The 26805-nt window shown below is 38.3% G+C and overlaps 3 protein-coding genes across 4 annotated transcripts; all 3 read right to left on the reverse strand.

The window, feature by feature from the left end:
- Nucleotides 1–360: 360 nt before the first annotated feature.
- slc18b1 (solute carrier family 18 member B1) lies at nt 361–5738 on the reverse strand. The gene is made up of 14 exons (XM_046855191.1): nt 5520–5738; nt 5225–5340; nt 4958–5053; nt 3813–3886; nt 3176–3323; nt 2790–2946; nt 2460–2596; nt 2233–2334; nt 2052–2143; nt 1856–1951; nt 1363–1437; nt 1183–1276; nt 1041–1090; nt 361–949 (listed from the first exon to the last, which is right to left on the reverse strand). The coding sequence occupies exons 2-14, from the start codon at nt 5336–5338 to the stop codon at nt 862–864; spliced, it is 1323 nt and encodes a 440-aa protein (XP_046711147.1). The 5' UTR covers nt 5339–5340; nt 5520–5738; the 3' UTR covers nt 361–861.
- A 2825-nt stretch (nt 5739–8563) lies between these two features.
- tulp4b (TUB like protein 4b) lies at nt 8564–22969 on the reverse strand. Of its 2 annotated transcripts, none has more exons than XM_046855189.1 (16): nt 22832–22969; nt 21822–22064; nt 20194–20463; nt 18666–18794; nt 18287–18448; nt 18016–18196; nt 17326–17433; nt 17070–17236; nt 16675–16899; nt 16348–16582; nt 16085–16229; nt 15776–15914; nt 15595–15688; nt 15338–15481; nt 11766–15244; nt 8564–10300 (listed from the first exon to the last, which is right to left on the reverse strand). In XM_046855189.1, exons 2-16 carry the CDS (start codon nt 21840–21842, stop codon nt 10184–10186), a joined length of 5616 nt encoding a protein of 1871 aa, XP_046711145.1. In that variant the 5' UTR covers nt 21843–22064; nt 22832–22969; the 3' UTR covers nt 8564–10183. The 2 variants fall into 2 exon arrangements, with proteins under 2 accessions (XP_046711145.1, XP_046711144.1); XM_046855188.1 differs by lacking the exon at nt 8564–10300 and adding an exon at nt 10307–11466.
- Nucleotides 22970–23376: 407 nt separating this feature from the next.
- On the reverse strand, nt 23377–24545 carry myct1b (myc target 1b). Its single transcript, XM_046856079.1, has 2 exons — nt 24308–24545; nt 23377–24154 (listed from the first exon to the last, which is right to left on the reverse strand). The coding sequence occupies exons 1-2, from the start codon at nt 24360–24362 to the stop codon at nt 23628–23630; spliced, it is 582 nt and encodes a 193-aa protein (XP_046712035.1). The 5' UTR covers nt 24363–24545; the 3' UTR covers nt 23377–23627.
- Between the last annotated feature and the right edge of the window lie 2260 nt (nt 24546–26805).

Genomic DNA, 26805 nt, shown 5'->3' on the forward strand with positions numbered 1-26805 from the left:
TGTAGAATTGAAAAGTAAAAAGAGAAGTTTACAAATCAGTCCTAATCACTCGAAATGTATCCAACTTCACTAATGCCTTCTGGGCTGAAAAGAATAAAATTCCTACAGCTCAATCACGTTCCATTACCTTTACCTTAATCCCAACAAAAACCTCTTTCACTTATTGGACACCTAACAACCCGACATGTGTCTGACCTCACTAATGCGCTCATAGCTTAAAGCAATCAAATCCCTACAGCTCCATCACGTTCCATCATCAGGAGGAAATTCCCAGAGGAATTAGACTGTTACTGTAGCCAAGAGCAAACCACCTGCCCATCACATGAATACTCAATCTGTGCAAATGAGGGACAACCAAAATACTTGTATATAAAGTTTATGTTGCCTCAATAACATGGATAATTTAAATGATATATAATTTGATAAATCATAATATGTGAAGATTACCACTAATATGGTATTTGCCTTAAGCATGTAAACACTTTCATATATAGTATTATTTACAGTCTCATCTCTATATGTAGAAAGAAAGTCATTAACCATACACTGTAAAAAAACAAACCAAACAAACAAACATACAGTTTGTGTTTTGCTAAGCAGAATGTGCTTCTAAACTCTCTTTAGTGGACTAATGCAGCTATAGGTTCAGGAATCCCAAAAGTTTTCAAATACAATAAAGTTGTAGCACCTGATTGTCCATTATAAATTTGAAAACTATTCCCAAGTTACATTCTAAAGCAGATGTTTTTTTTTTTTATAACTATTATTAGTCAGAATTCGGTTCCTTTGTCTTGGAAATGTTTGTTCCACGTAGTGATGCACCTCAAATACTTCCAGTTTGGTCAGAAATTAGTGCACATATCAAACAGAGGTTTCTGAAGATGAGCAGAGAAGAGGGGATTTTTCTCCTGCGTACATTTTGCATTCGTCCCCAATCATTTTCTGAAATCTTAAATCAAAATACAAAGTATCAGAGCCAAGTGTATTGTGTTTGGGATAATATTTTGTCAGGATGATCCAATAAAAAAACAGGAAATTACCTCGTTTTAAATATTTGTTCTTTCGTTAAATATAACATTAGTAGGAATGCCTAGACAAAGAAGAGAAACACAAACAATAATCATCATAGATAATGTTCTACATGCTCTCTGCTGTAGCTATTTGTGAACTTTTAATACTTACTGCAATAAAGGTGATCCCTCCTTGAAAACCTGCACCCCATTCGAAATTCAGCTTCTGTGTGATAAATCCTCCAACAGTGGGCCCGAAGAACATCCTTCCACAGAATGAAGAGCATCACAGCTTAAAATAAAATGCTAATTCATCTTAAACGTTATCATGCCATACTTGGTAAATACATACCCTGCAGACCACACAGCTGAAAACAATCCTGATACCAAACCCAGCGTGCTTAAACTGTCCTCAAATCCATTTTCACTGAAACAGAAAAAAAAACAGTTGTTTTGTCTCTTCTTTAAAATAATGAGTCTGATTAAAAAATTAGGGGTTTAATAACAAACAGATAATACAAGCAAATTACACTCTTGGTTTATTTGTAGTACATGTTGGTGCCCAAAGGACACTGCAAGATACTGTGATGCACAAAATTTCATTTAAAAGTGTGTACATTATAATCCACGCTCACATCAGGATTTGTAAAATTGAGTGATTATATATATATATATATATATATATATAAAACTATAATCTCAGAAAGGGATGAAAGTGGAATTCCTAGATTTCCTTCAAATTAAGAAATCCTTAATTAAAAAGAGACATTTAAGAGACATTAAAAAAAACCAAGTGTAAAAACATTATGTAAACCACACAATCAGATTTGTATCTATTATTATACTGTGCACAGATGAGCATCTCAGTGAAGGTGGGGATGCAGGTCATGCACAGAGAAAACCCAATGACCACCAGCATGACAACAGTAAGCCAAAGTCCACTGTAAAATAAAAACCAGTCAATGATTTAGTGTTTGATAGAAATGAACTAATTACTAGTTATCATAATCTACTAATTACTTTATGACTGATTTTTCATACCTATCAATATGAAAGACAGGAACAGGCCCAAGTAAACAAAAGCCAAATGCTGTTGCTAATCCTCCTATTGCCATCATCCACCTTCTGATTAACTGCACAAACAAAACAAAACATTGTAAGAAAAAAATAACGCGAATAACTGCAACTAACTTAAACCATATTTAAGAAAAAATTGGCTTACTGGATACTTATCACTCAGTATCCCAAGAATAGGAGATGCAGCACCATACGGTAAAGACACGGCGACCATGAGCAGGCCCACAGATTCAGCACTCAGGCCATACTGATCACAGAAAATTATAATATTTTAACACTTACAAAACGTGTTTTACTACAGAATAAGGATGTGGTATTACATTTTATAAAAGTGATCATAGTGATTTGAGACTTTTTTTTGTGTGAAATTACCGCTTCCATGGCAAATATCGATAGGGTTGCATCCAAAAAACCGATTCCCGAGCTCAAGGTGAACACCACAAAGCAAATAAGCACCATCTTTACTCGTGAGCACAGCTTGAAGAAGGAGCCTTGTGAGGCAACTGCGTCTGTGTGAAATATAAAAACAGTTACACTCACTGGCCACTTTATTAGAAACATCTATATTTATTTCATAATTAATCTTAATATGTGCACAGATTAATTCTCAGGGTTATGTGATTATTACTGATTAAACAATCACATTTAAAATCAAAACCTTTGATCCAGTACTATAGCACATTCATTAAAAGGTTTACCAACCAAAGTTCGGTAAAATCCACATGATTAAGGGAACAGTCAAAAACAGAACACTTCCCAGAACAATGAAAGGAATTTCATATCCGAATGCCTGATATATCCATCCACCCAAAGGTGGTCCCAGTATGAGGCCCATTCCTGTAAAAATCTCAATAAAGCCCTGTAAAAAATGATTGAAAATGATTATTAATCCAAACACAAAAATCTCTAAACTCTTATGGATTGATTTCATGGGGATATTACGTTTTGTCTATGGGATGCTTCACATGTTTAATAATACAACTGGGTAACTTCAGGCTAAATGGCACTATTGTCTATATAAAACAGGGCACATTTGTCCCATAAATTCCGCAGCTGTTTTGGACAATAACATGTTTACTAAAACTCACCAGAATTGTTGCTATACTGTCGGGAAACACTTTTGCTGATACAGCAAATGAGGATGTTACAGCACCAGCAAAGCCCACTGCATTTACAGACCTTACGACAAAACAAAGCACTATGAAGATGGTTCCATCAGGAGCTCTGTCCAGGAATCTGTGAATTTGTTAGAAAGAAAGAAAGACTAAAACGAAGATTTTTAATATCCATCATGGTAACTTAATATGTTATACACCACATGTCCTAAGGTTTGTGGACAACTGACCATCTACACCAGATGTTATTTAGACCCATTTTGCCATTATAATAGCTGCCAATCTTTTATGAAAGCTTACCAGATTTGGGAGTGTGAATCTAGGGATTTTCGCATTTAACCACCAAAGCATTAGTGACATCAGAGACTGTTGTGCAAGAAGGCCAAAGTTGCATGCAGTTCTCCAAGTCACCCCAAAAGACTGTTTGAGCCTCTTAGATACAGTAAAATGAAATTGTAATGCTACAGTATACAAAGATGCCCTACTCAATCAAGTTTTTCCAATTTTAAAACAACAGCTCGGAGAAGAACCACATATTGGTGTGATGGTCAGGTGATCCCAATGAAAGCAAAACTGACAGAGAGCCTAATGAGAGGAATACAATACTCACCCAAAGACTACAGTGGTAATGCCTGAAATTAACAATCCTGCAATTATCATACATTTAGCCCCGATTTGGACAATCTACAAAGCAAACAAAGAGCATGACTATAAACCAACTGCATATTATATTAGAATATTGCTCACCAAATGTACAGACTACAAATTTTACAGTTCACATGCAATACACCAGCATCACACCCAATTATCTTCTGTTGTTGTCAGTTTTCTATGAACACATTCATGTAGCTACTGCATACCCACTTAATGCTGTATCACATATGCCTATTTTATATGTCCACTTTGAAGGCATATAGTTACATAAATCCTCAATGTACACTTTATTAGGAAATTATAACTTATAGTGTATAAACATGTTCATACACCTGCACATTATGGAGTTAAAGCAGCCAATCACATGGCAGCCACAATGCAAACAAATTATGCAAATACAGGCTAAGAGCTTTGAGAAATGTTCACATCCAACAAACAAAAAAAAGAGGAAACGTGATCTCTGTGACTTTAATCATATCAATGACATTAGTATAATATGGGCTGGGTCTGATTTGTGCTTTTTCTGTTGTAAGCCATCACTTCCTGAAAGTTTGAGGAGCATTTTGAGATGCTTTTCTGCTCACCACAGTTGTAAAGTGTTTATATTGGTTTTTGTCAGCTCAGTCCCATCTAGTTGTTGTCCTATGGTTTTTTTTTTCAATTCAACAATGTGTTTCAGTCAAAGGACCTTTTACACACAGCATGTTTTCTGTTCCACACCATTCTGTATAAACTCCAGAAATTATTGTGTGTGAAAATCCCAGGAGATCACCAATACCATACTCAAACCAGCCCATCTGGCACCATCAAGCATGACTGAAATCACAGATCCTTTTTCAGATTTTCTAAGTAAACATGAACTGAGGCACATAACCTGTATCCCCATTATTTTATGTGTTGTGTTGTCGCTTCATACAATTCTGATTAGATTTCACCAACAATTTGTTGGGTTTAGCAGAATCGCAGGGATAAAAGATGGACAAAAGACATGGTACTGTATTACACATTTTTGTTATGGTTAAATGTACAGAGTAAAAATGTATGTGCCTGATTACACAACCCTATTCAGTGTAAAATAGAGAAAAGAAAGAAATAACTTACATATTTCCCCAAGATCAATGATCCAACCAAAGTAAAGAAGGCATAACATCCAAATATTAGTCCAATCATTGCTTGACTTACTCCTTTTCTCTCTGCCTACAAGACAAGCAAATTGATATTGAACAATTTGTTTCACACTAGTCTTCGGTTTAGACTGACATTCATTGATATATATATATATATATATATATATATATATATATATATATATATATATATATATATATATATATATTTGTTGCATTATTATAAAAAGCAAATTCTTACCTCAGGTGGAAAAAATGGTCCTAATATTGAATAGCAAATCATTGAGCTGAAGTTTATGGATGCCATCGCAATTAAAGTAAATAGCTGTTGTCGACTCATCTTTGAAAGAGACATGTCTGATAAGAAAAAGAGAAAAATGGAAACACACAGTCAATATAAAACGTAGGAAGAGAAGATGAACAATTTCTCTTTTTTTTAATAAAAAATATATTTTTTAAATAAAAAATTTCCCGTAAGAAAACAAACTGAAAATCCATGTCTAAGTAATTTTTCGTTGTTGTTGTTATTTACAAACCTGTACTGTCGTGTTGTTGTGTGTGTGATTAGTTCTCAGCTCTGGTAAACACTGCAGTCAGTCTGAACTGAACTCCTGCTGAATGAATCTCTGCAAATACTCAAGGAACTCGGATCCGCCCCCTGTTTTTAAATGACACTCGGGACAACGTGTTACTTTACTTATCTCACAGGTTCCCATGATTTTTGGTGTATTTTCGGCTCACAACGACCAATGGAAGGACTGTTTATTAGCTGAGTAATAATTAGACCAGGTGTGTGTTGGGAACAGGAAAACCTACCAATAACTAATTTCCAGGATATTCCACGAAGGTTTCTTTTTTCCCATATAAACGGCAGGAATATCGAATCTTTCTTCTGTCTAGAAGAGACAGGACAAGAGCCCTGAATCTAATAATGTGGTATAAGATTTATTGTCATTACTTCTTCATTTATTCATTTTACATTACAGTGGTTTGCCCTTCTCTTATCCAATATCATTTGAGATTTGCCAGGTACAGCTTTATGAACACTCTGAAATACTGCTCAAATCTAAATCTATTTCTTCTTCTTCTATTTCTTTCGGCTTCTCCCACTAGGGGTCGCCACAGCGGATCATCTGTCGCCATACCCCCTGTCCTCTACATCTGCCTCTTTCAACCCAACTACCTGCATGTCTTCCCTCACCACATCCATAAACCTCCTCCTTGGTCTTCCTATTTTACTTCTTCCTAGTCTCTTCATCCTCAGCATTCTCCTATTGATATACCCCATGTCCCTCCTCTGCACATGTCCAAACCATCTCAATCTCCATTCACTTGCTTTGTCTAAAACTAAAACTTTTATCTAAAACTATTTTAATCATCATTAATCAAGAAATACCAAACACTGAACAATGGCCCTTGACTTTTTTTTAAATGCGATACTGTTAAAGTGGGACATTTTGGTTTCTTTACCCTAAAAATCTGGAAAATCTAAAAGTGGTTATTTCTATGCAATTCATTGGGAACACCTGTAAATCTGCACCTGCAGTTATCTAATCAGCCAAGCATGCAGGAGCAGCATAATGAAAAAGAGACAGATCATTATTATTACCTAATGTTAAATTATGATAAATATCAAAATGAAGAACCTCTGTGATTCTGTATCTCGGCATGATTGTTGGCACAAGATGGTTTGGTTTTGGATTTTTCTGCAACCGTTGATAATTTTCACATCTGAGTTTAGAGTTCACAAAGCAATGATGCAAGCATGGACAACACAATTCCCCAAATGAGGATGGGTTCCCCTTTTGAGTCTGGTTTCTCTCAAGGTTTCTTCCTCATAACATCTAAGGGAGTTTTTCCTTGCCACAGTCGCCACGGCTGCTCATCAGGGATAAATACACACCATTCACCTTAACTCTTACAATTCTGTAAATCTGCTTGGAGACAATGTCTGTTGTGAAAAGTGCTATAGAGATAAACTTGACAACAGCAATGAGAGAAATCTGAGAATGTACAATAAATAAAAACCTTGAGGTGGGTGCAGTGCAGAAGAGAAGACCACATCAAATTGCATTCCTGCTGACAGGAATGTTTGGCACAGACTCACCAAAACTGGACTGAACTGAGGATGGAGGGGAGAAAAAACAATTTAGGTAAGTCTGGGCCTACTGAAGCCTCAGCTTTTTGTTTTTGAGTGATGGAAGTGGATCCAGTGTGGTTGTCTAAGTTACTGTACCATTTCTAGCAGTTTTGCTGATCACTTACTGAATATTTCTTTGACCATTTTTTTGCACCATTCTGAATAAACTGCTGTGTAGGGGAAAACCTTAGTTGATCCGTCGTTTTAAAAATACCGAAACCAGCAACAACAATCATTACAGGGTCAAAATCAGTGAGTTCACACTATCCACAATTCAAATGATTTGATGTGAATATTATTCGAAGAAGCTAGCCGGTATCTAAAGGATTTCATGCATTGCATATTGCCATCCGATAGACTGATTAGATAATAAGGACAGATATTCAGGTTTTCCAGAGTCTCCGGTGACTGAACGTGAACAAATCTGTGGCGTTTATTTCTCTATTTATGCCCCCTAGTGGACTAACAGGGATTAGCTCTTTGTTTTCAGCCTGTAAGACCATTTTGTATTTAGCACACAGACTCAAAATGAATTTTCTAGAACATGTATCGGCTGATGGGCCTTATGTATTGTTCATGTATTCAAAGTGATCCCGAGGATACATGGCACTTATAAGTAGTTTATATTGGTTTATGTCATGTCTTACACAGTCCTAGACAACCCTGGCATTTATACTATTTTTGTTTTAATATTCAAAGCACCTGGGCTGCAGAAATGTATAATTCATTTGATAATAAACATCTAGACTAAACAGTGAACAATGATCAGTTTCCTACAACAAAAGTAGAAATGCACACGTCGTTTGTCTCAGATTTTTTTCAAAAATTATTATTCATACTAGTCAGTTTTGGACCCTGCATGTCTTATTGTCATGTATTTATGCTCTGCTGCTCATGTGTACACAACCCAGCTGTTTCCCATGCGCCCTCTCTGCACGCCTTCTATTCCTGTTGCACTTTTTTTCAACTCCAGTCAGCACTCTGTATGTCATACATGTATCCTGCACCTCAAGTCCAACAGAAACGTTGTGTACTGCACACTGCATTTGGGTTTGATGACAAAGATCTACTTGACTTTATTTTCAGCAGCACTTATTCCAGCTGTTTAATTAATTTTGGAACAATGAAAATAGTCCTTTTTAATAACCCTTTGCTTTTTTTTTCCTTTTTTAAAAGCAAAATGGCAGCCGTGGAAGGTCTCCTTTAAAGTATTAAACTGAGCTGATCCAGCTGCTAATTAACAACATCCCCTTAAATTGTAAATCCTGGTGCGCTTCAACCATGAAAACATGGTATGGCTGCATATACCACACTGCAGACAAATAATATCAATTGCAAACAGGCATATGTGACTGAAGTCACTGAACATTTCTCTTTAAAAAAGTGCCAAATTATATGCTTCTCATAGTCTACCACAAACGTTCTAATGCAGAAAGCTAATTTAATATTACAAGCTCATCATGTTTTATTGTACATTACAATAGTAAAGCATTAGCACAGTTAAAGCCTCACATTCCACACAATTCAAACTGGGCCTGAATACTCTAGTATAACAGATTGGAAATTGCTCAAGTTTGCAAATCATCAAAGCATATACACCAAAAACAGGAGAACGATCATATCAACCATCAGCTGTCAACACAGATACTTTCAGCATTTTTTTTAAACTTACATCCAAAATATAAAAATCAAAATAACAGCTCAAATTATATAAGAAAGCAGAGGTGTGTTTATATTTATACTATATATAAAATACAGTAAACAGATCTTGTGTCAACATTTACAGGGCCAATTAGATTTTGTCCCGACTGTGACGTTGTAGTACCCCGGGTACTGCTACATAAACAAATCTTGACCTCAGCTTCTATCAGAGTGAAAATAAAGTGGCAGACCAAATCGCATAGAGAAAAACTAAGGTCATGAAATGGCAATCACACTGAACATAGAATCCAGATATTTCTTCAACAAACCTAAGAAAATCACCAAATCTTTATTAGTTAAATGGGAAAATGTTTATCCCATACATCACTCTAGCCATCATAAAGAGATTTAGATTCAGTTCTATTATCCTCCAAGTGGTAGTACCTCTTTCAAAACTATGCCAGGCCTACTTTCTAAGTTTATTTGTACATTACAATGCCAAATTATTCATACTTATATAAGTTTAAGCTCATTCTTGTACGATTAACAGACCCAATTATGAAGTTTTCAAAACCCATATTAAAATTAAAACTGCGTGCTTATGTGGCGAGATGCTATGAAATGGGTGTAATATTTTACAAATCTACAAATAACAGTGATTCAAATATCATTTAACGCCACCTGTTTCATGATCAACATCTATTTAAGAGGTTTAAAGTGATAAAAAAAAACCTGCAGCTGTTACAAAGGTTTATAATAAAATAAAAGTGATAAAAAAAAATCAACAAATCAATTAACAATGAAGGCATTCATTGCAATGAGATGTTGAAGCCTATAGTTCTAATGTCTGATTCATGTTACACCACATAAATGAAATACAATAGATAGAACAGTCAAGTTCAAAAATATTTTCACTCAAGTCATTATCCCCCTTAGTACACAATTCGTAAAATGTATATTACCACTCACACTCGGAAAACAATCTGCAGCGAAAAAACAAAACCCTCAGTATGGGAATCTCATCACAGGTTAACTAAATTGGCATAGGTTTGCATGCAAATCATTGTTTAGCCTTTCATATATTAATGTTATGAAACAAATACACACACCAAAAGAAAAAATCAAAACTAGAAACTGATCTTTACTAGCTTTAATCAAGCACTGGTCCTGCATTCTTACTTGCTTCTTTTTGTCTCATTCCCCTATAGTTAACAAAAGAATGATTTTTTTCAACCATTCTGTACCGTTTTACACTGTTAGGTATGCTATGATTCTGACCGTATTACGCTGACTGTTTCCTTTACTCTGGCCGAACACAAGCAGTACCATATTTATTGGCAACATAAAGCGTTGTCCATTGTTGTTCACAATATAATCAGCAAATTGTGTAGTCTTGCACACGATGGCCATTACTGTCCTTTATTTAAGCCTCTGTGTGACATTGGCCAATGCGACAGCAAATGCTTGCACAGCTGAGAATGGGTACTGAAAATCCAGAATGTATGCATTACCATCGATCCTGCCAAACTGCATCACCTGTAACAGAGATCAGAGTTACTCATAGCAAAACTGACAGTGCTTAAATCAATTATTTAATAATGCTTTGAACAAAAATTCCTGCTGAATAATTATCCTTTAAAAAGTAATGGGTCTATGAAAAAAGATCTATGAAAAAAAAATTCTAATAAATGTAATTGATTTTTATTTTTTAAAGTAGTCACTCTATGACTGTGACCCCATATGGGTAGCATATATTTCAAAGCAAAGCAATAATTTGAAAAGACAAAAGGCAATAAGTGTGCTATTCCTCCCACACGAGAGTAAGACCAGTTTTGGTTGTTTGGGCTCACAGCCACAAATGCCATCATCAGAACTGGAACTCAGGATCTCCTGGTGGGAGGGTGAAAACTTTTCTTTTGTACAAATTAAGACACAATCGCACTGATTGCCCAGTAACAATTGGAAGACTCTCACTATGATGTGTAATCAACTGACCAGATATAAGATTGGAAATAAAATAAAGGGGCTCTGTAAGCAGACTAGCTCATCAAGTAAAGGAAGTGATTGTACAAGCATATTAGATTGCAGGTACAGGTATAGCCACTATCATTTAATAACTTATCAATAAAAGTGATCAATATAAAAATATGATGGTACGACTTACGATTTTTTCAATCTTACGATGACGATGTGACAATATAAAAATATAAAATATTTCACGCAAAATTTTACACAACAGGCACAGACAGCAGTACGATAAGTTGGATGTGAAGCTGAGATAAGCGTATCTCTAGCCCTGTGAGATGCCCCAGTCTCGCTAGTGGTCGACAGAGTAAAGTTGTCTCAGAGTGTGTTTTTTTTCTGTTTTAAACTATTTCAAACAGCAATTTTAGTGATATAAGCAAGGCCTTCCAAGCGCCCAAGTATGTCTCCTGCTTGTAGTGGAAAAAAAGAGGAAAGCCATCAGTTTAGAGCAGAAAATGAAAATTATAAATCATCATGAAGCAGGAAAGACTATCACAGTCATAGCATCATCTTAGACTTACGATATTTTTGACTTACGATGGAGTCGTCGTAACGTATCTCCATCGTAAGTAGAGGACTACCTGTATACACTTATGATGACTTTGCACTGCAAATCCCAATGAGTATGGACTAAAGAAGACAATGTGAGTGGAGGACTGCCAGGAAACCTTCATCACCTCGGTTAACAAGAACAACCAGAGAACAAATATGACATAACAAGGAGATCTTACAGGCTGCCCACATGAGGTCATAGTCATACTTTGCAATCTGTACTTGGCAACTAGCAACTGAATGAGGTAGGCAAAAATGTGATGACAAGTTTAAACTAACTGATGAATAATGCGCATTATATATTGCTACATCTATAAATAAGTGTGTAAAAATTGTTTCTGATGTGAGTTTATCTTTATAAATGACACATTTTTGAAAACGTAAAACAATAAGAACAAAGAAATGAGGAAACCAGTAGCCTTACTTGTCGTCCATCCAGCTCAATCTGAAAATTTTTGGCCGATTCCTGTGTCACTCTTCCACCAAAGTCAAGCTGGTAGACTTGAGTAGCTTCATTCCACAATGGCTGTTTGTTGGCCATAACATACACAAAGCCCTGACTGCCAAGACTTCGATCTTCTCTCTCATTTGCCTTGCGGCACTTAATCTCCTCGAGTTCATTTGCCGTGCGCAGACTACGCTTGCTTTTCCAACCTTTCTTGCTGCTCTGGCTTTGATTCATTAATTCATCGCCACTAATGAAAAGTTCTGGCTCACTTTCAGAGCTGTCTTGGAACTCATTTGTGGTCCTGCTCAGCTTTTTGGCCTTGTTCAGTTGCTCTTTCTGTCCTTTAGGCTTCTTTTTCTCTCTGCCACTAAGCCTTGGACTAGCAATGAGAGAATTAAAGTCAGCCAGAGCACGACCTTCCTTTTTTGACTTACTCTCTGAAACGTTGGACATACCCGCCTCCTCTGCTCTGCTGTCAAGTCTTTTGCGGCTTTTTTTGCTAAACCTGTCTGACCCCTGTTGCACTGGACTTTCGTTAAGTGATGATTGCTCCTGAAAACTCTCACCAGAGTCAGCTAAAACCTCTGAGGTGCTTTGGTGAGCCATAAGTTCAGCTGGAGGAGGAGGAGGAGGGAGTGGAGGTGGAGGAGGTGGTGGTGGTGGAGGAGGTGGCGGAGGTGGTGGGGGTGAGAGTATGGGCTTTTCCAAAGTTTGATGCATTTTACTTGGTAAAGTTGCTGAGTGATCCGGCATAGGAGGGCAAGCACTGTATGTGCTCCAAGGATGTAAAGCCATTGGATGAAGCTGAAGGTTGGTGCATGAGCTTGCTCCAGGATACATAGGAGGGAGTGGGCAACAGGGAAGACTGGCCAGATTATTTGCATAACCAGGGGGCAAAACAAGAGATGGATCCTGCTGGCTAAATGGCATTGATGTTACCATGTCATTGGGGCCACAAGGCTGAGGAGTATTTTGCAATGGCTGAAACTGAGCACCACTGTGTCCCACACCAGGGGGAAAAGGTGACAGAGAAATCTGGTAACTTGATGGCATGGTAATTGAACTTGGACTAGAGGGAGGTTTTGCTGAGAGGACAAAAGGTAGTCGAGTTATGTCTAAGTGCTGTGCTTGGCTGAGTAAAAGATGAGGTGGTTTGTGAGGTCCTGGTGGGTTGGTCAGCATATTTTGATCCTGGGCCATCCATATTTGGTCTGAAGAAGGAGAATCCCACTGGTAAGGTGGTGGCCGCTTCACTGTTAAACTGACATCTCCGAGAGTTAAATGACGCATTGATTTTTCCAAGTGGCACTGTTGGTTTAGAGTCTCATCTTCAGTAAAGGCAGAGTTGATATATACAGTCCTGTCTCTACTGTTGTCAACAGGGCTCAGTAGGTTATAAGAGGATTGTGAAGCCAGAGTCGAAGAACTTTTAGAGTGCACAATTATGGTACTGTGTTGTGCCCCTTTGCCAGGGGGAAAATCTTGCCGCACAACAGTCCCCCCTGCAATGCCACTGCTGTTGCTTCCACCACCACTGACACTTACACTTGTGCTGCTGCTATTACTGCTGCACTGAGTGCAAGTGTACAAAGCTGTGGGAATCCTGGGCTGGTAAGAAAGTGCAAGAGCACTATTAACTTTAGATTTGGTTGGTAGAGTCCTTGCTGTATCCACCATTTGGGGAACCTTCAGAGAATTTTCTCTGCGATCCCGTCGCAGAGTAGCATGGATAAGACTGCTTTCAATCCTTTGTGTAGGACTCCTATTGACATTGATCTGATTAGCAGGGTCTGGGTATGGTGGAGGATCTCCACTTGGTATGGAATATCGAGGCACTGAAAGGCGACTGAGAGTTGCTGAGCTATAAGGAAGCTGGACTTTTTTATTTTCAGAAGAGGTAACTTTCAATGTAGCCGAACTGCCCATTCCTTGCAAGCCATAGGCATTCTGGTTTCGTATAAGACGTCTCCTTGGGCGACAGACCTCCTCCACATTTCCACTGCTGTCAAAAGTTGTAATCCTTTCATAACCAAGAGGTGTCGGGTACTGGATACTTACTGGGTGAAGAGAAAACTCATCCTTGGATAGACATGAGTCTGCTGACAGTGTGTTAGCATTCTCACTGTTTCCAATTAGACCAGGCTGGACTGGGGGACCTGCCGCTGCTGCAGATACCACTGTGCCAGGGTATGGAGGTGGTGGATTCATTTTACGCATTTGAATTTCAAGAGAGTTGTCATTTTCAATGAAAGACTGTGGTCTAGAAGGAACCTTCAGAGTGTGTGCCTGCTCTGCTCTTTCTGGTGGTTGGTCTGGATGAGAAATTGCAGGCATCATCTGCAGCTGATGCATGGGAATGGAGGCATACCCTGAAGGAGGCGGTGGTATGGATATTTGCATCTTGAGTTGTTGCTGCATTTGTTGATGCTGTCTTTGCATTTGTTGATGTTGCTGTTGCATTTGCTGATGCTGTTGCTGAAGCTGTTGCTGCTGTTGTCTCATTTCTTGAATCTGTTGGCGAATTTGTTGCTGCTGCTGTTGCATTTGCTCATGTTGAAGATGCATCTGATGCTGCTGCTGTTGCATTTGCTGATGGTGGTGTTGGACTTGCTGCTGATGTATTTGCTGTTGCAATTGCTGTTGTTGCAATTGCTGTTGTTGCAACTGCTGCTGTTGCAAATGTTGCTGTTGCAAATGTTGCTGTTGCAAATGCTGCTGTTGCAGTTGTTGTTGTTGCAAATGTTGTTGTTGCAAATGCTGTTGTTGCAAATGCTGTTGTTGCAAATGCTGATGATGTTGCTGTAGTTGCTGCTGCTGTATTTGATGATGATGCTGTTGCATTTGCTGTTGATGCTGCTGTTGAATGTGCTGTTGAATTTGCTGATGATGCTGAGTTTGTATTTGTTGTTGGTGCTGCAGATGTTGTTGATGATGTTGCATTGGTTGTTGGTGTTGCTGTTGTGCTTGCTGGTGCTGTTGTAACTTCAGATGCTGTTGTTGTGTCTGTGTATGCTGCTGATGTTTTGATGTTTGATGATGCTCTTCTTGTTGTTGTTGCTGCTGCTGCTGACGTTGTTGCTGATGAGGTTGCGGTGGCAAATGATGTGGCGGTGGTGGGAGTGTTCCATTCAAACTAAGGTTACCCATTTCAAGGCCACTAAAGATAACTTGTCCAGGACTAGAGTATCTTGTTGGCACAGTGTACTGCGCTGTAACATTGTCTGCACTATGATCAGGAACTGGTGCCTTTGCCGCTGCTGCAGCAGTGGCTGCAGCAGCCGTAGCCGTGGGATTGGTCAGGACATCAAGCTGAATATTCTGATTTGCTAATAGAGACTGCACAAGACCAATGCTCTGTGTGGGTGACATGGCTTGAGCAGGACTATGTATAGGAGCAATAGGTATATTGACTGTGCAGGGAGGATTATCACTTGACACCCCTGAAGGGCCCATGACTAGAACAAAAACAATGGTACCACAGAATTAATACTTTATAAATCACTGACACTGAATTATTCATATGGTAAGTGTGTTCGATAAATGTTTACCTGGTAAATCATCTTCATCTTCGCTAAATACATTGGGATTGAAGACTGGTAGACTCATGAAATCAAGCGAAATCTTTCGGACCTCTGGTAGATATATCGTCATCTGACGTGGTTGCAAGTGCAACAAACTGGTTTTGTAGATAACTGTAACAGACATCATAAATAAATAAAACACATATATAAATACACCATTAAACTGCATTATGAACCTTATGCACATCAATACAAAAAATATTTTTTAAATTGAAATTTCGTACCTGCACCTAAATTTGCTGGCAAAAAAGATGCAAGTCCTACAATCTTAAACTTTGTACCCCAAATGTTGGAAGTGACTTGAGCCAGATAATTATGCTGAAAGGCAAATATAATCATGGGCTCAATCGTGTTAGTTATGATCAGATACAATTTCCAAAAACTTCATTTAAAACTTTTCAATACCTCACTTATTCCATCTATTGGGAACTCCCTCCGAGTGAGACTTGGAGATCGAATAGTGGCTTTCTTTGGTAATCTTGGAGACCTGGACAGTTCTTGGGTTTGGGCAAGTTTAGGAGACTTTCTTGATTCCATACTGATTCTATGTAATCAAACAGAATAATAGGGGAATATACTGTATATTTCATGAAATTATAAAACCATGTTTAAACACTAATGGTGCCCATATTTACTACTAGTTCAGAAAATTGACTTTTAAAATACTGCAACTAATTGATTGACTATTCATTGGTTGCAATTACAGTCATTTACCTTGGAAGTTTGGGTGACCTGTTTCCTCTAGAAAGTTTAGGTGACTTTCTTTCCACCCATTCGTCACTCAATTCAATGTCACTAGAGTCAGAGCAGTTGCAGCTGTCGGTCATGTAGGATAACATTCCATTCACGCAGACCTCATCTAAAATTCAATAAAAAAAAATATGCTTGCCTTGAAAAAGCTGCCTTTTTGCATAAGGAATTATTTGAGCGCATCCATGACAAACTAGAAAAAAGTGATTACATATTTAAAGATTTACCTGTCTTACTGTCCATTTTGGGGTCCATTATAACAAACTCTGGACGCAGTTTGCTGATACGACGGCCCTTGAGAATTGGCACCAGACCCCCCAAATGCTCCAAATAGAGAGTATAGCATGGCCCTCCTGCCTCTGGATTCTCCTCGGCACGTTTCATTGTGCAATGCAATCTCTCATTTCCCCCTGTGGGGTAGCTAACAAAATCACGAATGTTGTTTGGATCAGGAATAGGAGGCTGCAGATGGAAGATGCAGATCAGTATTGAATTATTCTTACTTCGTGTCATTCCTTCTTTCATGGTGGCATGGCCTATAACATATTACATACCTTGATTGTTGGGATGAATGCACTGGTGACGTAGGAACAGAGGAGAGATGGCATGTTCAGTTTGCTCACATCTCTCTCCTCTCTTAGGGCACTGGCTATGCCCTGCTGACACAGCAGCTGGAGACTGGCCACCCTGTGCTCAACCCGTACAACATACAGTGCTGGCCCACAAGCCAGAAACAACCGTGAGTCCCTGTGGCCCCAGCATATAGTAGTGATGGGCCTCTGAAATTAAAACAACCCCACAGCATCTGAATACTGACCCACAGTGAATATTATTTATTAGTACTTTTGGATTATCTGTATTTTTTATCTATATGTTGTGTATATATGTTTTATTTGTTTGTTAATTCATAAATAATATTAAACATGTTCAATGAAGCAAGAGAGTTGACCTGTGCAGGTGTTTCCAAAGTATATATATGTTCTCCTTGGACATTGTAGAACTTGACTAGGGCATTTCTCATCATAGAGGAACAGGCTGAGTCAGAAGGCAGCCCATGTCTCTCCATTCCAGCAACAGCTAACAAGTCTCCCTGAGAGCACCACTGCACCTCCACATCTATATAAAGCAAACACAGATTTCTTAGCGATTGTGAACAATGGTTTACAAAAAAACGATAACAAATGTGACATAGCATGATCTTTTACCTTTTAGTCCTGAGTGGATAATATTAGGTGAAAGGTCATCATAGTTGTTCATTAAACTTATGTCTCCAGATATGAAGCTTACTGTGAGAAGGGGCTTCACATTACGTGCTTCAAAGAAAAGACAGATTTAGAGTGATCACTGACAGGTAGAATCTGCCACGTGGATCTATTATTACTTTTAACAAAAATACTGATGGAGTGAACAGTCATATTTATAATCACTTTTATTATACAGTGCAGCCTTATTTCAAAATGGATTAAATTCATTATTTCCCTCAAAATGTTACAAACAATACCCCATAATGAAAACGTGAAAAGAATTTTGTTTGAAATCTTTGCAAATTTATTTGCCATGACAAAAATTGAGCTCAGGTGCATCCTGTTTCCACTGATCATTCTTGAGATGTTTCTACAACTTGATTGGAATCCACCTGTGGTAAATTCAGTTGATTGGACATGATTTGGAAAGGTGACACCTGTCTACATAAGGTCATACAGTTAACAGTGCATGTCAGAGCACAAACCAAGCCATGAAGTCCAGTGAATTTTCTGTAGACCTCCTGGGTATGTTTGTAGAATTTTAAGGAGAAAAATGAATTGAATCCATTTTGTAATAAGGCTATAAATAACAAAATGTGGAAAAAGTGAAGCGCTGTGAATACTTTCCGGATGCACTGTAATTATAATTACCTTGGTTTGGGGTATTTTCATCAGAATCTGTATCACTCTCAGTGCTGTCTTCCACTAGAAAGTCAGGGCAGTTCCAGGACATGCCCACAATTCCATCCGATTCATGCAGTAGAACATGAGCAAGCATCCGACCATGACAGTCCATTACAATTACTTGTCCATCTGCTGTTCCAAACAACACCTGTATGCATACAGTAATGTATCTTTATCTGCATACACCAAACAGGTACCCAATTGATTTATTCAATTAACTTATTATAATTTTTTATACCTGTTGGTCATCAGGGGTCCATATTCCACAGGTGATTTGGCTCTCAAGGTTGATCTCAGATGACCAGTGCCTTTGCCCACTGACTGAGCCCACCAAGACAAAGCCATCTCTGTAGGCAATCAGGGCCTGAGTTCCATCATGAGACCAGGTAAAGTCACTTACCTAAAAGACACACCAGAATGCATTAAAACATCTTAAAACTGTGAATGCCTATAATGTCAAAAGATAAAATAATTGCATTTTATCATTATATACACACACACACACACACACACACACACACACACACACACACACACACACACACACACAATTGTCCTTGAAATGCAATCATGGGATTTAAACTGAAAAAGAACAGGATTGTGATGTAACAGGGTACCTGAGCTCCCCGATCATTAACCAGCTCCACAGACCATCGCCCCTCATACTGTATCCACACAAAGATCCCCCCTTCCATGTCACATGTTGCAAGCTTTTGAAACGGCTCATTCCAGCGGACGAGGACAACCTGCATTGTGACAGTTAATTCTTACACTATTGTTTTAATGACATATTACTGAATATATACAGTAGATAGAAAGTCTACGACCCCTGAGAAAATGAATTTTTTTGTGATGCATAAAAAATAGACATTTAATATGATTTAGAAATCGACAAAATTAAGAATTTGTTTAAATTAAACAACAACAATTATTTAGTTAAAAACGAATTAAAGCAGCTTTTACTTGCAATATAGCCTTTAGTCTTTCTGAGTAAGAGTCTACTTCTTGGTCAATTTTATTCTGCTCTTCCTTGCAAAAATGCTCCAGATCTGTCATCTTGTGAGAGATCCCCTGTTAACAGCCCACTCCAAGTCATTCTACAGGTTTTCAATAGTGATTAGATCTAGATTCTGACTTGCCAATTCCAAAACATTCATCTTCTACAAGCTATTACTTTGTTGACTTGTCTCTCTGCTTGGATCATTATTGCTGTAAGGTGAGGCCAATCCTTATTTTTAAGTTTCTAGCTAAGGCCTACAGGTTTTGGCTATAATAGTCTGATATTACTTCTATCTTGAGTACAGTCACAGCTAAAGAGAATCAGCCCCATAGCATCATGTTGCCACCACCATGCCTCACATTGTGTATAGTGTACTTTGGCGGTCTGGATATTCTACCCAAGATATCTTTAAGAAAGTTTTAACACATTCTGTCACATGGCTTGGGTTGATTTAGAGGGCATTGGATGTTTTTCGTTTTCGTTAGAAACCGCTTCTGTACACCTCCCCTACCCCGTAGGTCAGACATGTGACCAGAGAGTGACCAGCGATTACAGGTCTCTTGGCATTCACAAAAATGTTCATCTTGTTCTTTTGCCACTTTAGAGGTGTATCCTGTTCTTGATAATGTTACCCTTATTTTTTTTACACATGTTGATGGCATTTACAATGTTACATAGAAGATCTAATGTGGTGGATTTTTTTTCGTACACCTCTTCTGATCGAAACCGTTCAACATCAAGACATGCCTTATGAGCTCTTTGGGGGCATGACAAGCTGTCAGATAAAAAAGAAATGTCAGGAAAATCCTACAAAAAACAGCTGACCTTTATAGGGATAATGAAAATCACTTAATTGATGACAAATGTATAAAAACTGCGTTTGAACATGTTTTTATTTTATGTAAATTTCTGAACACTGTTGCATGCACAATTATGCGGACATGCTTTTGTAAGGTTCATTTCTTTATTTTTTTAACTTACAATTTGTTGGTTGCTATATCACATTCAAAGTGTAAAAGATCTGACATTTAAACGAGGGTGCATTGACTTTATATATCCACAATTAGAAATACTGCGGCACTTGCCAATGCACCTTCTAAAATATAATAAAGCAGATTTATTAAAGGCAAATATGAAACACAAACCTCACTGTTGTGGCCTCTTAAATTAAAATTAATTCTCTGTGGTGTACTCCTGTCCCTCCTGCAGTGACTAGAAGTGAAAGTCACTCCAACAACGCCCCTCGCATTTCCGGTGGCCAGCCAACCTTCTTCATAGTAACGTCTTCTGCACACCGGTTTTTCCTTCTCACTTTTGGGAACCCTTCCTTTCCATGAGAGGCAGAGGATGTTGGAGTCGCTGCAGAGGACAGGACCATGTTCCACTGCTGCCAACATCCCTACTGAATTGCCAGGCTATATAGAAAAGGAAAGAGGAAAGTTGTGTTTTTATATTTCACAACATTTAATATAGATTGTGCTGCAGCATAAAAATTTTTTTTACCAAAGTTGACATTCACCTAGATTGTTTTAATTCCATATTAAAAAGGAACCTTAAACTTAATTTATCAGATATTCATCTTAAACTCGTGTAGGTTTAATTTACTTATATAGAGATCCTGGATGGGAAACATTTATGCTATGCTAGTCAGTATACAGTAAATAGAGAAAACTCTGTATCTATTCAAGACAAATTTCTGATTTTCACATTTTTTAGATTGATGGAAGATCATCATAAAGGATAATCCACTCCCTATAAACATTAAGCACATTACACACACATCATTTTGTACCCCCTAAAGCAAAGTTTGCTAACCTTTGATCTGTAATACCCTGTCCTTCAAAATCAACTGATGGGCTGATTATAATGCCATATTGCATTGAGTTGGATCTGTTGGATCACCAACAAAGCACTAAAACGTACAGGACAAGGGATATGGCATAGGTTAGGACACCATGATCTGGTGCATCAGTCCTCAAAGAGACACCTGTGGAAGCTTTTATTGTATTTAATTACAGCACACCTTTACAATGAAATTGTCTTGATGTCTTGATTTTAATCCGTTTGATGTAATTCCTTAATAGTTCAAGCACAATTTCTGCCTCCAAAATATATATAATTGTATGCATTTGAATAATTCATTTAATTTATGCTGAGGTTATCTGATTCCATTTTCCAGTTAACAGTGGACATTTTAGTATTCTGTACATTTTTATTTATGATAATCTAATATCTTTGGCTATTTGGATCATTTTGCAGACAGTTATTTGCTGCGAAGATCTGATTATTTCATATTTACATAATGTTTAAAACACATATGCATACAACCGAATATATAGTTGTGATCAGTGCTGCATTAGTTGGCACATCATTGGTTAAAAAAAAATCCACCCATGGATTGTATGGGAAACCTACAGAAACAAACATCATCCTACAGAAACATGGAACAAAGCCTTCGAATGCATGCACACACGAAGTACCACCAGTGCACAAATGAGCAAAACGTATGAAATCAGGTGTGAGTTTCTTAAAAGATATGAATTTATTTTACAGTTTAAATACATGTCCCTGGGTTGAAAGCGAACGTTTTAAGATACACCTAATAATTCGCTTATCGCTCTAAACTCTGCTCGATCAAATCATTATTGGTGCAACACACTGATCCTGAATGTTTCTATACAATATACTGTAACCTAATAATAAATAAGCGACAGTGAATACGGTGAATAAACATAAGTGGACATTGAAGAGAGAAAATGTAATCGGCACTCACCTCTTCATAGTCCCTGGACATTATTAGTCCCAATCTGGTAGATAAAAGTGTCTTCCATTTTGTTGGTGATTAAAGAGATGTGTTGCAGCACCTGAGAGGTCTGTGACTTATTCTATTCGCAGTGGATTGGGATTATTGTCAATGAAATATCAGGCCATCATTGTCAATGTCGTCGGGGCTGTACAGATGATTTTAGAGATGTAGGAATGGAACAGAGTGTCTCTGGAAGCAAGTCCACGCTTTCTGTGGGCAGAGATGATTGAACGAGGAGGACGTCAGAACAAAGGCTTATGGCACCTGTGGTGTATCTGTTCTACAGCAGCACATATATTTCTATCGCTCTTTTTAAAAATAAAAAAGATTAAGCTATGATAGTGTGAAATTATGTAAGTGAGGGTTCGGTCGCTTTTGTGTCACATTTACAGCTGAGAAAAAAATAAATGCTGCTGTTTTATTCGGCGGTACAGTCGCTGGTTTAATAGCAGGCCGACCCGAGGCTGATGAAGGATGAGGGCAGTCTACTTCACAGCCGTCATGGCAACAGGGATGCGATGATCACTGAATTTTAATGACATCCCTGTGTGCCCTTTCGTTTTCATTTATGCCACGAAAAACATTTTCTTTTTCCTTTTTTTTTTTTTTTTTTACCCAGAGCACCCTATCTCAAATACCAGGTCTGCATCTGTTCTATATAATAACAGGCCTACGGTTCAGTACATGTAGAGTGGATCATGTTTTCACCGACACACGACTTACACCCGTTATATTTGCCCGCCGTGTAAGATATGAGACTTATTATCGGTTATATCGCTTTTAACTTCACATTAATCTGCGGCCGACTCCTGCTATCGTATGGAGCCTATTAATCGCACCACCTTTTAAACATTGACTGTCTCACCAGCTTTCTGGCGGATCACTTAGCAAAAGGAGGCATCTGGAAAATATTAGCGTTTAATGGCGGTATATAAGATGATCATTAAAATCCGGGATGAATTTACAGTCAAACTCACCTTTTCCAAATCGCTTTCAATGCGTCTTAGTGGGTTGCCAGGTGCTTACTGAATTGTCTGAGATTTACACCCGAGAAGGACGAAAATAATCGCAGGAGGAAACCAAGCTAACTAGAATAAAAAAAATAAAAAAACAACTCGCCGAATAAGGAGTTTTGGACGGGGTGGAGGCAACCCGCGTTCTGACGACACGACGCACGAGAGACCACGTGACGGGCAACCCCATCTAGAGGGAACATCACGGAATGAACACTGCAATGGACTGGGAGAGTCTGGCGATGGGAAGTGGGGCTTTTTTGCAAGGTCTTCCTACCTTATCCATGCTAATGAGATATCCCAGTCGGGGACACGGAAAGATCTCTCAGACATGATGCTTGTTCTCCATACCGATTTGCAGCTGATAAATCTGTAGATGATCTATTCTGCACCTTCACACATTTTTCCTTCTCAAGCAGGAAATTCATGAATATGTTCCCTGAATGTGGTCATTACGTAAATATGATTAATCCAGTATTTTCGGCAATTTAAAAGATTTTGCAGAGAGGTTTTTGTTGCATGAATTTATTCTTTTTATATTTACATCATGTTTAGAACACATTTGCATGCAACAGGATATATACAATTGTGATCAGTCCTGCATTAGTTGGCACATCAGTGGTTAAAAATCTGCACAGCAAGATAAGGGATACCTACAGAAAAAACATCATCCTACAGAAACAATTATCATCCTGCAGAAACAAAGCCTTAATGACGTATAATCACCGCAATGCACAATTGAACAAACATACATATGAAATCAGGTATGAGTTTCTTGAAATATATGTATAACACTGTCATATGCAGGTGGGGGAGTCTGTGCAGGAAGGAATCCTCTCAGACTGCCTTTCCCTAACCAGAAGGATTCTGATTGGCCCATATTATAAGGATCTGTCACAGAGTCAGTGCCAGTGGTGTCATGAAGCAAAGCTCTTTGATTCTCATCTTCTTTTTCATCACTTCCCTTTTTCCGCAGTGGTCGAAAGGTGGATGCCTGAAAGCTCGGGCTGCGTCCCAGTAGTTCGTTAGGGTCAACAGATGTCTGTCTCTGAAGGTTTAACACGGCTCTGCTTGTGCCGTCATTGTTTAGATTGAAGCCGTTACCCCTGTAGATGCCATGCTGGCCTTGTAGATTGCGTAATCCAGTCGTTCCTGATGATGGATTAGGACATGTGCTAATCCTCACTGAAGCTCTGTGTCTCAAGATCCAGGTTAGGAGGACGAAAATTAGAATTCCAATTAACAGACCAACAAGCATTGATAAGCAGAAGGCCAGGATCAACTCCTCTAAATAAACAAACATGATTGATGTTTAAATGAATTTTGCCAAAAACTGAACCAGATAGGAAGATATTGATTACAGTAAGATATTTTAGTTTCAATTTAATACCTAAAGATTAACTCATTTAAGATTTCACATAAACATAATAAGAAACTTACCAAAATCAAAACTTTTAAGTATCTCCAAAATGGCATTGCTTTCATTTGCAGCCATAATGCAAATAAACAGAAAGGCAAATCACATGCGGTCAAATCCCAGAGTAAGACAGCACTCAGAAACACTTTTTCCTCAAGAAGGTTGGTTCATTTTTTGTTCGCAAAGACGGAAACTTTGCCGTCATTCTTCCTGCCTCTCTACTTATAAAATTAGCAATTCCATGGCTTATCTGCGTGGGACAGAAGACCAGAGGAACAGAGCTGTTTCCTCTGGCATCATTTCCTTTGTTTCACTAAATACAAAACAATGGCTACACGCCTACCTTTTGCTCTAATGAAGATTTCAGCTTTTACTATACATGTAAAGCTGTGTGAAATACACCCAAAACCTCAAACATCAAAGCCATCAGTATATTTCCTCAGTCTCATTTTATCTTTGCTGTTCTTGTATTCACCATAGAGTTTAATTATCACTAACAAAGCTGTTCTATGAATAGAAAAAAAATTTGGTGTGGCAAAATAAAGTTAATTCTGCATGTGTTAAATATAGTTCATCTACTTTGTTGCTACACCTATTGGCCATTTTACTGTTGAAACAAACTTAAATGTCTCAGTTTATATATACAAAATGTTTTGCTATATACATCTAAGGGAGTTTTTCCTTGCCACAGGCTTACTCATCAGGGATAAATGCACACCGTTCACCTTCACTGTTGATTTCTGTAAAGCTGCTTTGAGACAATGTCTGTTGTGAAAAGCTCCATAGAAATAAACTTGACTTGACTTGACAGTGAACCATGCTCTATGCTAGTACATGATGTCTAGAATGATTGCATTTCAGAATAATTTCAGTGTCACTGCTGGGGGGTTATAAAAACAAGTTAATTTTAAACTATATGAAATTTTGCACTAATACACTTGTCATAGTGTACTGGTGCAGGTCTACAATTTTGTTTCTGGTGTCCTTTGACAGCTCTTTGGTCTTGGCCATAGTGGAGTTTGGAGTCTGACTGTTTGAGGTTGTGGACACGTGTCTTTTATACTGATAATGAGTTGAAACAGGTGCCATTAATACAGGTAACAAGTGGAGGACAGAGGAGCCTACAGGTCTGTGAGAGCCAGAAATCTTGCTTTTTTATAGGTGACCAAATACTATTTTCCGCCATAATTTGCAAATAAATTCTTTAAAAATCAGACAATGTGATTTTCTGTATTTTTTTCTCATTTGGTCTCTCATAGTTAAGTGTACCTATGATGAAAATTACAGGCCTCTCTCATCTTTTAAGTGGGAGTACTTGCACAATTGGTGGCTGACTAAATACTTTTTTGCCCCACTGGAGAACCCAATGGAGGTACACGATTTTCCAAGCTGATTGAACACATAGAGGCAATCTCAACAGGCAATAGAAAAGCCAGGAGTTGGAGTTGGAGACCTGGAGAGGTAGCGGTATGTGCTGGAAAGAAAGGGAATAAAAGTCTGTAGGAGTAAGACGTGTGTAAATGAGAGGGAGGGCATTGGAGTGGTGTGATTGCAGGGAGAAGATTGACAGGAGTGATTTGTGATAGAAGGATATCTGCAAGGATGAAAGGGAAAGTTTATAGGACTGTGGTGAGACCTGCGATGTTGTATGGTTTAGAGACATTGGCATTGACAAAAAGACAGGAGGTGGAGCTGGAGGTGGCAGAGTTGAAGATGTTGAGGTTTTCCTTGGGAGTGATGAGGATGGACAGGTTTAGAAATGAGTTTATTAGAGGTACAGCGCATGTAGGACGTTTTGGGGACAAAGTGAGAGAGGCCCGATTGGGATGGTTTGGACATGTGCAGAGGAGGGACATGGGGTATAAAGGAAGGAGGATGCTGAGGATGAAACCACCAGGAAGGAGGAAAGTAAAAAGGCCAAGGAGGGGTTTTTGGATGTGGTGAGGAAAGACATGCAGGTAGTTGGTTTAAAAGAGGCAGATTTAGAGGACAGATTAGTATGAAGACGGATGATCCGCTGTAGTGACCCCTAATGGGAGCAGCCGAAAGAAAAGCTCGAGTGACCTGCTATAGACCTCTGACCTCAACCATACTTAACCCCTTTGGGATGACTTGGAATTCTGAATGCACATCAGGACTCCTCACCTTATACCAGTACTTGATATTACTAACACCCTTGTGGCTGAAGTTTCCACAAGCACACTCTAAAATCTAGTGGAACATCTTCCCCAGAAAAAAAAAGAGGTTATTATAAAAGCAAATGGGAACTAAATGTGGAATGGGATGTTTAAAAAAATCACATACATACCTTATTGTCAGGTTTCCACAAACGTTTGTCCATATAGTGTATGTTTGAAAATGCTCTTTTGTGGGGACGGAATATAATGCACAAGTTAATCAAAGGCACACTTACATTTTAACCACATTAATGTAAGACCTATTTAAAACTTGTGAGGCCAGTAAATTTTCTCCTTAGTAAGCTGGAAACTTTGTATTAATTTAGGATGGTAGACCTCTATTA

This window comes from Silurus meridionalis, chromosome 8 (genome assembly GCF_014805685.1).
Source record: "Silurus meridionalis isolate SWU-2019-XX chromosome 8, ASM1480568v1, whole genome shotgun sequence".
Taxonomy (NCBI): domain Eukaryota; kingdom Metazoa; phylum Chordata; class Actinopteri; order Siluriformes; family Siluridae; genus Silurus; species Silurus meridionalis.

What these genes read in the sequence shown, in the direction of transcription:
- myct1b (XM_046856079.1), bottom strand. Translation starts at nt 24,362, where the DNA reads ATGGCTGCAAATGAAAGCAATGCCATTTTGGAGATACTTAAAAGTTTT. An exon ending in ACTTAAAAGTTTTGATTTTG is followed by an intron (nt 24,155 to 24,307) that starts GTAAGTTTCTTA and finishes TTGTTTATTTAG; the next exon opens with AGGAGTTGATCCTGGCCTTC.
- slc18b1 (XM_046855191.1), bottom strand. Translation starts at nt 5,338, where the DNA reads ATGTCTCTTTCAAAGATGAGTCGACAACAGCTATTTACTTTAATTGCG. An exon ending in TCAGCTGTGTGGTCTGCAGG is followed by an intron (nt 1,277 to 1,362) that starts GTATGTATTTAC and finishes ATTCTGTGGAAG; the next exon opens with GATGTTCTTCGGGCCCACTG. An exon ending in GAACAAATATTTAAAACGAG is followed by an intron (nt 950 to 1,040) that starts GTAATTTCCTGT and finishes TTTTGATTTAAG; the next exon opens with ATTTCAGAAAATGATTGGGG.
- tulp4b (XM_046855188.1), bottom strand. Translation starts at nt 21,842, where the DNA reads ATGTCCAGGGACTATGAAGAG. An exon ending in CAAAATGGACAGTAAGACAG is followed by an intron (nt 16,230 to 16,347) that starts GTAAATCTTTAA and finishes ATTGAATTTTAG; the next exon opens with ATGAGGTCTGCGTGAATGGA. An exon ending in AGGTCACCCAAACTTCCAAG is followed by an intron (nt 15,915 to 16,084) that starts GTAAATGACTGT and finishes TTGATTACATAG; the next exon opens with AATCAGTATGGAATCAAGAA.